This window comes from Ascaphus truei, unplaced genomic scaffold (assembly GCF_040206685.1).
Source record: "Ascaphus truei isolate aAscTru1 unplaced genomic scaffold, aAscTru1.hap1 HAP1_SCAFFOLD_97, whole genome shotgun sequence".
In the NCBI taxonomy this organism is placed as follows: Eukaryota; Metazoa; Chordata; class Amphibia; order Anura; family Ascaphidae; genus Ascaphus; species Ascaphus truei.
This window is the reverse complement of record NW_027457309.1, coordinates 428,039-438,977: the sequence shown is the minus strand read 5'-3', so window position 1 is coordinate 438,977 and position 10,939 is coordinate 428,039. Positions and strand designations below refer to the sequence as shown.

General features: G+C 44.9%; 1 protein-coding gene across 5 annotated transcripts in view; it reads left to right on the top strand.

Annotated features, from left to right (window-relative positions):
* Positions 1–4,393: 4,393 nt before the first annotated feature.
* The window catches only part of LOC142486594 (uncharacterized), a 32,290-nt gene continuing 25,744 nt past the window's right edge, over positions 4,394–10,939 (top strand). For 2 of the 5 annotated variants that reach the window (XM_075585184.1, XM_075585185.1), the window contains exon 1: positions 4,394–4,494. Coding sequence is in view for 2 of the 5 variants with exons in the window: in XM_075585183.1 (XP_075441298.1) it covers positions 4,441–4,494 (54 nt within the window). In the remaining 3 variants the exon portion in view is untranslated. The remainder of the gene's footprint in view (positions 4,495–10,939) is intronic. The other 3 variants (XM_075585183.1, XM_075585182.1, XM_075585186.1) reach the window with 2 other exon arrangements.

Sequence of the window (10,939 nt, the reverse complement as noted above, 5' to 3'; positions counted from 1 at the left end):
GAGGTGCAAGGGGGAGAGGGATGTGAGGTGCAAGGGGGAGAGGGATGTGAGGTGCAGGGGGGGAGAGGGATGTGAGGTGCAGGGGGGGAGAAAGATGCGAGCTGCAGGGAGGAGAGGGATGTGAGCTGCAGGGGGGGTGGGTTGTGAGCTGCAGGGGGATGGGATGTGGCTGCAGGGGGGGTGGGATGTGTGTGGTGTGCAGGGGGGTATTGTGTGTTTGATGTGGAGGGGGGTATTGTGTGTGGGTGAGGGGAAGAGATGGGGGTATGAGAGATAGATGGGGAGTATCGCAAAGGTTGATAGTGTTGGGTTCTGGGGGAGATATGAGGATGATGATGATAGGTGCTGGAGGAGAGATGATGATGATGATGATGATGATGATGATGATGATGATGATGATGATGATGATGATGATGATGATGATGATGATGATGATTTTACCCGTGCGGCCCAATTTTTTTTTCCTTGGAGCAGTTTGGCCCTTCGCACTTTACGAGTTGTGCAGGCCTGCTCTACGTGTGTGTGTGTGTGTGTGTGTGTGTGTGTGTGTGTGTGTGTGTGTGTGTGTGTGTGTGTGTGTGTGTGTGTGTGTGTGTGTGTGTGTGTGTGTGTGTGTGTGTGTGTGTGTGTGTGTGTGTGTGTGTGTGTGTGTGTGTGTGTGTGTGTGTGTGTGTGTGTGTGTGCAAATATAGCTGTATGCTCATCTGCATGTCTTAGGCAGGTCTGCAACCCCGCCTTTCCCCATTATCACCCAGCATACAGCACTTCCACTGCAGCAAGGGATTCTGGGAAATGACATGCAAATGAGCACACAGTGTCACTTTTTGCCTCAATAACCATTTTTAACATGGTTCCCTATAGGCTTAAGCTTGCTGCATGGTCACAGCTTTGAGCACAGCCAGGGTTAAGGTGCATACCCAGAAAACCACCCACAGACAGCTGTTTCGACCTTGATGGGTCTCATCAGTGTGGGGTTGATTTTACTGGGATGCAAGAGAGGCTTATGCCATAAGCCTCTCTTGCATCCCAGTAAAATCAACCCCACACTGATGAGACCCATCAAGGTCGAAACAGCTGTCTGTGGGTGGTTTTCTGGGTATGCACCTTAACCCTGGCTGTGCTCAAAGCTGTGACCATGCAGCAAGCTTAAGCCTATAGGGAACCATGTTAAAAATGGTTATTGAGGCAAAAAGTGACACTGTGTGCTCATTTGCATGTCATTTCCCAGAATCCCTTGCTGCAGTGGAAGTGCTGTATGCTGGGTGATAATGGGGAAAGGCGGGGTTGCAGACCTGCCTAAGACATGCAGATGAGCATACAGCTATATTTGCATATTTGCTTTCCTGTGGAGGGTTTTTGTCACTTTTTTTACTCACCATAACTTAACTCAGTATTATGGTTTGGCCTATCCCATAAGCCTCTCTTGCATCCCAGTAAAATCAACCCCACACTGATGAGACCCATCAAGGTCGAAACAGCTGTCTGTGGGTGGTTTTCTGGGTATGCACCTTAACCCTGGCTGTGCTCAAAGCTGTGACCATGCAGCAAGCTTAAGCCTATAGGGAACCATGTTAAAAATGGTTATTGAGGCAAAAAGTGACACTGTGTGCTCATTTGCATGTCATTTCCCAGAATCCCTTGCTGCAGTGGAAGTGCTGTATGCTGGGTGATAATGGGGAAAGGCGGGGTTGCAGACCTGCCTAAGACATGCAGATGAGCATACAGCTATATTTGCATATTTGCTTTCCTGTGGAGGGTTTTTGTCACTTTTTTTACTCACCATAACTTAACTCAGTATTATGGTTTATATATATATATATATATATATATATATATATATGTGTATATGTGTGTGTATATTTGTATGTGTTTTGTCGCTATATAGAGACAATTAAAATTTTATTATTTTCTGATTTTAATTTTGGATTGTCTTGAGTCCGTTACGTAGTGGTTTTGGACCCTTTTCCTTTGAGAATAGCACCTTACCTTACAGCAGTGGTGCGCAAACTGGGGGGCGCGCCCCCTTGGGGGGGCGCAAGATTATGTAGGGGGGGCGCAGGCTGCTTGCGGGGAAACCTGGGGGCGGGCAGAGCTGTGCCAGAAGCTCCGTGCAGAGGCTGCTTCCAGTTCTCTGCTGTCTTGCAGAGGGGGCGGGGCCTTGTAGAGGGGGCGGGGCCTTCCCTGCACACAGACAAGCCCTTCTCCTCCTCCTGTCTTTTACCCGCCCGTTTTCAGCAGCACATGGGGGGACCGGAGCAGGTTTAGTTACTCCCTCCACCCAGTGTGTGTGTGTGTGTGTGTGTGTGTGTGTGTGTGTGTGTGTGTGTGTGTGTGTGTGTGTGTGTGTGTGTGTGTGTGTGTGTGTGTGTGTGTGTGTGTGTGTGTGTGTGTGAATGTGTGTGTGTGGAAATGTGTGTGTATATGTATGTGTGTGTGTATATGTATATGTGTGTGTATGTGTTTTGTATGTATATGTGTTTTGTATGTATATGTGTGTGTGTATATGTATGTGTGTGTGTATATATGTGTGTGTGTGGGTATATCTATATATGTATGTGTATGTGTGTGTGTGTGTGTGTGTGTGTGTATATATAAAGTATGTGAATGTGTGTGTGTGTGTGTGTGTGTGTGTGTGTGTGTGTGTGTGCATATCTATATATATATATATATGTGTGTGTGTGTGTGTGTGTTTGTGTGTATATATATATGGATTGTTGTGTGGATGTGTGTGTGTGTGTGTATATGTGTATATGTGTGTGTGTGTGTGTGTGTGTGTGTGCGCGCTGTGCGCGCTGTGCCTGTTGGTTGTCTGTGGGTGTGGGTGTTGGGATTGAGTGTTGTGTGTGTTGGTGGTGATTATGTGAGTGTTGGTTGTGACTGTGTGTGTGTAGTGATTGAGTGTGTGCTGTGTTGGTTGTGATTTGAGTGTGTGTTGTGTGTGTGTGTGTTGTGATTGAGTGTGTGTGTTGGTTGTGGGTGTTGTGATTGAATGCAGCGTTGCACAAACTGAGGGGGGGACGCCCCAGGCGCAAGATTATTTCGGCGGGGCGCGTGCAGAAAAAAAACCTGGTTGTGCAGGCGAAAAAGATGTGCGCGCGCGGGCGGCCAAATAGAATAGTGCAGGTGGGGCCACGTGATTCGGAGGTACGCGGAGGAGCACGCCCCAGCGCTGTGATGTCAAACGCCCCTCCCTCCGGTGTCTGCCTACAATAGCGCTGTGGTCCTGCTCTCCTCCGCTGGCAACCTGCTTAGCTGCGATCCTCTTCATGTGAGAGGGTAGGCTGCCACTATATCAATCATACTATGAATGTACAGAAATAATAAAAAAAAAGTGTAAACACTTCCCCGCTCGTGCTTGCAAAATTATGCAGGACCCCCTGTGCTCATGCTTGGAGAGTTGGTGATGTCACCGCTCTCAGCGGCAGCGTGGACGCAGCCTAATTTTGCAAGAGCGAGCTGTTGAAGTATGTAAGTATTTAGGCTGCGCTTATAGTGCCGGCGACGCGACGTCGCCCGAAAACAAATGCATTGTCGCCGCCGCCTCGTGCACTTATAGTAAGCGTGCCGTGGCAACGTGATTTTTTGAAGCCGGCAATATTTGATTTTTAAGGGGCTGTCGCCTCATGTGACAGCCCCTGAACCAATCAATGGCCTGGTCGCCCACGCCGCCGCCGCAAAGCGAAATACAACTTTCGCTAGCGGCGACGGGTGACGTCGCGGGCACTATACGCGCGGCCTTAGACATATTTGTATTTACATTGTATACCGTTTAATAAAGGGTTTTTTTTCATGGGATTTTGATTACATCAGGCAGGGGGGCCCGAGAAATTTCATGGATAAAAAGGGGGGCTCGGCATAAAAAGTTTGCTCACCCCTGCCTTACAGTACCTATATCTGGGTGCTGAAACTTCTGAGTGCAATTATAGGGCTTTTAGTGACCCCTGGTGGTCATTTGTTCAATTGTCAGTTGTTATATTTTGTATACCACATGCTGCAGAGTATTTTTTTATTTGAGCGCGTTAGTTTCATTCATATATGTGTGTGAACTAAATGCCATAAGAATTGTGAATACATTTTAGTAGCATTAAGGTGTTTTATTTTAGTGTTACTCGACCATTACCTTTCTAATTGATTGTTAATTATTTTTTTAAATTTAAATATACTTGCATAAATAATCCAACAAGGAGCCCTGAAAAATTGGTAATGTGACTTACGGGCTCTTTTGTGTCATCAAAGACTGTAGCTGCAGTTTCTATCATGAAGGATGAATCACTTATTTGGTATTGCCCAATGGGATTCTGGGAATTGTGGTGCTGCTGTGTTTGAAAGAGCAGCTTTTTCTGAGTAGGATAACTACAACTCCCAGAACCCCCTGCTTCAGAGGGAGGGCAATCACGTGATGTAAGTGATTGGCTGCAGCCGCTAGCAATCAGCACACAGATGATCCTCTGCCCTTCCTGGCTCTTTGTGCTGTATTCATGTAACAAGACAAAGGTAATGTTATACTTCTCTTACACAGCTCATATGGGCAAATAACGCCCCTTATTACCGGCCCCTTGTTTTTAACACTGTTATCCTGTCACAGCTCATTTAAAAGAAGCATCTGGTGTGTTAGGCTGCGCTTATAGTGCCGGCAACGTCGCATCAAAACGGATGCATTGCCGCCGGTACGTGCGCTTATAGTAAGCGCGACGTGACGGAGGGACGACTTGGTCGCGATCGCTGGAAGTCATCTCAATTTGATTTTTCTGGCGACCGTCGCCTGACGTCGCTGTCGCTGGCACTATAAGCGCAGCCTTAGGGTACTAAAACAAGGGAGTACAGTACTTTCAATACTATAGATTACTATACAGTACTTCCTTACTAGTCCCTTGTCTATATACACGATTCCTTCATATTACTTGCAGCATCTGGGACTTGGGCTTATAAAAGCCATTTTACTAGCCCTTCCTGCAGTATGTTTGGTATTATACTGGTTTATTGGGGTAATAATGTGAGAACCGGGTTTCTGCATAATCACCGTAATATTGGGGTAATAATGTGAGTACTGTTTTTCTGCGTGAGTACTGTTTTTCTGCATAATCACCGTAATATTGGGGTAATAATGTGAGTACTGTTTTTCTGCATGATCACCGTAATATTTGGGTAATAATGTGAGTACTGTTTTTCTGCATGATCACCGTAATATTTGGGTAATAATGTGAGTACTGTTTTTCTGCATGATCACCGTAATATTGGGGTAATAATGTGAGTACTGTTTTTCTGCATGATCACCGTAATATTGGGGTAATAATGTGAGTACTGTTTTTCTGCATGATCACCGTAATATTGGGGTAATAATGTGAGAACTGTTTTTTTACATAATCACTGTAATATTGGGGTAATAATGTGAGTACTGTTTTTCTGCATAATCACCGTAATATTGGGGTAATAATGTGAGAACTGTTTTTCTGCATAATCACCGTAATATTGGGGTAATGTGAGTACTGTTTTTCTGCATAATCACCGTAATATTGGTGTAATAATGTGAGAACTGTTTTTCTGCATAATCATCGTAATATTGGGGTAATAATGTGAGAACTGTTTTTCTGCATAATCATCGTAATATTGGGGTAATAATGTGAGTACTGTTTTTCTGCATAATCACTGCAATTGCACTGCTTCAATGTACAGCACTCCCTGATCGAAAGTCGGGATGTGAGAACTTGTCTCGTTTCAATTAAAACGACGCTTTATATCTGTAGCGCGCGCGTACTAGACTGGTTGGTGTATGTTTGGTTTTGTGTGACCTGCTCTCTAATCACCTTGCTATCTCTTTGACATGTATCTGTACTTCTCCCCATTTTGTGCTAAATGTCCCTGCATTAGGTGTATTTTGTGGTCCATGTAATGTCCTGCGTACCTGCTGAGCGGCGGGAAACGCGGCCGGGGGTTTATTTTGTGATGTTTCAATTGTTTGGCTCTTATGCCCCAATAAAGTCATTTATTTTACCTACGACCAGACTCATTTTCCACCATCTGCAGTGCCCAATTTTTTCTTCATATATATTTAAAAATTAGCACTGTTTCAGCAGAGCCATGCCCCCACGTTTCACTTTTTTAACAGACAAAACCCAGAGAATGAGGTTCTTGGTCAGACTGTCGCATTAACTGGAGACAGTCAATATAGTTACATAGTACAGTAGATGAGGTTGAAAAAAGACATACGTCCATCAAGTTCAACCTATGCTAAATACTTGACAGATACTTAATCCTATATTTGTACTTGCAGTTTATTAATCCAGAGGAAGACGAACATAAAACCCCTGTGTAATTTCATCCAATGATATCTCATAAGGGGAAAAATTAATTCCTTCCTGGCTCCAAATTTGGCAATCAGATTACTCTCTGGATTAGTATCCTTCCCATGTTTACTTATTTGGTATATCCCTGTATAGCTTTCCTTTCTAAAAAGATGTCCAATTTTTTTTTTTAACACATCTATTGTATCTGCCATCACAGTTTCCATGGGTAATGAGTCCCGCACTGTAACTGCCCTTACTGTAAAGAACCCTTTCCTTTGTTGCTGGTGAAATCTCCTTTCCTCCAACCTAAAGGGATGACCCAAAGTCCTTTGTACTGCCCTTGGTATGAATATTTCATTTGAAAGCTCCTTGTATTGTCCCCGAATATATTTGTATATAGTTATTATATCCCCTCTTAGACACCTCTTTTCTAATGTAAATAAATCTAATTTAGCTAGCCTCTCCTCATAAATTATATTATCCATCCCCTTTATTAATTTTGTGTCTCTTCTCTGCACTTTCTCTAGTTGTTCCCGGACTTTAATATTTGTTATTACATCTCAACCCCGTTATAGCGCGATCCGCTTTAACGCGGTTTGAGCGTGGACCCCGAAAACAAAATTTCAATGTTTTTTTTTATTTTTTTACACTGCACACTGCACACTGCACACACCACATAGGCAGGCACACTGCACACAGGCAGGCACACTGCACACAGGCAGGCACACTGAACACAGGCAGGCACACTGAACACAGGCAGGCACACAGGCAGGCACAGCGCACACTGAACACAGGCAGACACACACCCCACTCCCCCTACCCCCCTACCTCTGGTAGTTGCTGCGGCTGGGGGGATTGTGTGCTGCTGCTGGAGGAAGTGCGGGAGGGAGTGCAGGGCCTGCTGGGTGAAGTGCGGGACTGCTGAGGGAAGTGCGGTTGGGAGTGCGGTGGTTGCTAGGGAATCGTGTAGGGCTGCCAGCACCTCACTCCACCTCCTCCCCCCTCCGATCGGGCGCGCGGCGGCCATTTAAAAAAAAAATTAGTGCAACCCCGGTTACAGCGCGGTCAGCCCGCGTTATAACGGGGTTGAGCTGTACTTCTCTATTATTTGATATTCCCAAATCAGAACTGCCCCTCTCCTGGCTGGTTCCACAATAATTTGGGTCATGTAATTGTTTTTTAGAGCCTCCAAAAGCCTGCTTCCATTCGTTGTAATGCTAATCTCACTGCCCCAGTCTATGTCTGGATAATTAAAATGATCAATTATGCAAACATGACCTAGTTTTGATGCCTTCTCCATTTGCAAAAATATTTTGGCTTCCTCAATCTCACAGATATTTGGTGGTTTATAGCATATTCCCACAAACATTTTCTTTGTACTTTTACCTTCACTGCTAATTTCTATCCACGAAGTCTCTACATTTTCATCATTCCCTTCATAATCATCTTCCCCTTTAATAGGTTTTAGATCAGGTTTAACATATAAACATTCTCCATCTCTTCTATTTGTTCGATCCTTCCGAAAAAGAGAAGAACCCTCTAAATTAACTGCCCAGTTATGAGTTTCATCCCACCATGTTTCAATAATGCCTGTTATGTCATACTGTTTCCTTTTAAATATTAATTCATGCTCCCCCATTTTGTGTCAGGCTTCTTGCATTATCAAGCATGCATTTAAGGTTTTTTTTTCAGTCTGTACTGTTATCTTTTCAGCTCCTGCCTTTCTACACCAATTATATTCAGCCTTTAAACGTTTTCTAGTATTATCTGCATTTAATATGGGTGTCTTCCTGTTTGCCAAACTCCCTCTTGCCCCAATTCTACCTCCATGACCCCTTGCTATTTGCCCAACCCCATCTATTTTATTTAGTTAGATATCTGTTTATTTTCCCTCCCCTCTCCATCCTAGTTTAAACTATCCAATCTTTTTAACATTCTCCCCCATAGCACAGAATATTCCTCTTCATTGAGATGCAATCCGTCCCTAGAATAACGATAGCATCTCTCAGAAAAGTAGTCCCAGTGCTCTAAAATGCCAAAACCCTCCTTCCTACACCAGTTTTTTAGCCATGCATTAACTACCCTAATTACATACTGTCTCCCTGGGGTAGCGCATGGCACTGGTAGTATTTCCGAAAATACTACCTTGGAGGTCCTTGCCTTAAGCTTGCGTCCTAGATCCCTGAAATCTTTTTTTTTTTATTTTTTTTTTTTTTAAAGAAACATCTATCTTTCTCTAACTTTGTTATTGGTGCCATCGTGTATCAAGACTTCTGGGTCAGTCCCAGCCCCTCCCAACAATCTGTCTTCCTGATCGTAATGTGCTGAACTCGAGCCCCCGGTATACAAAAAACTGTTCAGTTCATGGGGTAATGGCAACAGATTATTCTATCTACCTTCCTAATAATGGAGTCCCCTACCACCACAATCTTTCTTTGTATCTGAGTATCCTGAGTCCCCTCTGTGCTGGAGGAACTATTCCCCTCGCTGCTAGAGGAACCTGTCTCCCGCAGCCTTGCCATTCCTGCCTTCTCTCTATCTTCACTCATTCTGGAAAATCTATTGGGACGGGTCAGCTCAGAACTGGCCTGCCTCTTCCTCTTCCCCCTGCTTCCCCTTCTGTTACCCAGCTATCTACCTGTTCTCCAGCTCCACCATCTGCACCCCTACTACCAGCCAAGGCCTGCTCGGGAGTACTAAACTCCTTTCAAGATTGTCAATGTTCCTCAATATTGCAAGTTTCTTCTTCAGATCAGCAATCTGAGACTCCAAAAAGACCACACTTCTCACAGCTTCTCACTTCTCACAGCGGTATGCTCCATGGAACAGCTGCTCTAAGTGTATACAGGCATACCCCGCTTTAAGTACACTCACTTTAAGTACACTCGCGAGTAAGTACATATCGCCCAATAGGAAAATGGCAGCTCACGCATGCGCCTGTCATCACGTCCTGAACAGCAATACCGGCTCCCTACCTGTACCGAAGCTGTGCGCAAGTAGGGAGACTATAGAGCCTGTACAAATGCGTTATTTACATCAGTTATGCACGTGTATAACGATTGCAGTACAGTACATGCATCGATAAGTAGGAAAAGGTAGTGCTTCACTTTAAGTACATTTTCGCTTTACATACATGCTCTGGTCCCATTGCGTACGTTAATGCGGGGTATGCCTGTATACATGTGGCAGATGGGCATTGAGTGGCATCTTCAATCCTGCTCTGTGTTGCAACTATGGGGTTATTTAAGTACTATGCTTGAAAAAACATTCATGAAACAAAGTAGGGGCACATAAAATTAGTGCATACTGCTGCGGCCAAGTTTATTCGAGCATTTGCCCGTTCTTGGCCGCAGCAGTATCCAGGCGCGCGCCGCAGGGTGACGGGCGCGCGCCGAAGCAGCGGAAGAGCGCCCTCCGATCGGGGCGCTCTCCCTACCGCTGCCGGGTCCGCCGGGTCCCCCGGAACCCCCTGCCGCCGTCCCGCGATCGCGGGACACCAGGGCTCCCTCGGGGAGCCCTGGATGCGCGTGCAGGGGGCGCTGGCACCCGATGATGCGTGACCGCGCATCGGTGATGCGCGGCACGCTGAGGGAGTGCGGCTCGCAAGCCGGGACATTTCCCGGCTTGCGGAATGAGCCGCACTCGGATAAACTGTGTCGGCAGTGTATACAAATTTACACACAATCCCTGAAAGCTCTGAACCAAACACCCACCACATCATATACATTTCTGTCAAAAGGAGTGCAATTGGGTGTAACTTAATGTACTGTATATAACAAAAACAAAAAGCCGCAATGCTACATCCAAATGACAAAGTATGTGGTTTGATACTTATCTGTTTGTCTTCTCATAAGTATGGGTCCTTTATTTAAACTCTTTGGCTAAAGCGTTATAAAAAAGAAGATAAGGGGTGCAAACAAAACCAACCAAGGTGAATATAGTGTTAAGGATAATGGCTTACACAATAGGTAAATGTCTGGATAGTGGAATATGATCACTACACCGTAGCTGAAAAACTGGATATTGGAATGAAACCCTTGTATGGAGGGAAAGAAAGGAAAAAACAATATTGCAATACAGTATAGAGAATTGTGTGTTGAATAAACAGGTTTGCACTCACAAACATTAGTTGATTCAAGGTAGTATGAAGATTTAGGATATCCTGGCTCTTGGACTCTCTTGGTCCCAGGTACAGTTTTGAAATGTGTGCAGACATGAGGGAGTTGTAGTCTGTTTGGTTCTTCTGTCTCTGTATCGCTATCCTACTTCCATGTTCCTCCTCAGAGCTGGATTGCAGGAACCCGGATGTACAGTAAAACAGCCTGAGCTGACAGGCAGTGAAGACAGGAGCCGTGCAGGCTCTCTAAAGGATAGGCAGACTCTAACTCCTGGAACACTCCAAATCCTACGCATTTCGTTCTGATAGAACTTCCTCAGGGCTATCATAGAACGAAACGCGTAGGATTTGGAGTGTGCCATGAGTTTGAGAGTCTGCTTACATTTTGTTTAATAGCACAGCACGCCATTAGGATAAATAGTAAAGTGCAGCATCAGTGTGATAAGAGAACACACACAGGTCTAGGAATCTCTTCTAAACCACTAGTGCTTTATATATGCATCATATGTCTTCTTGAGAAATAATCTTGTTTCTTTGT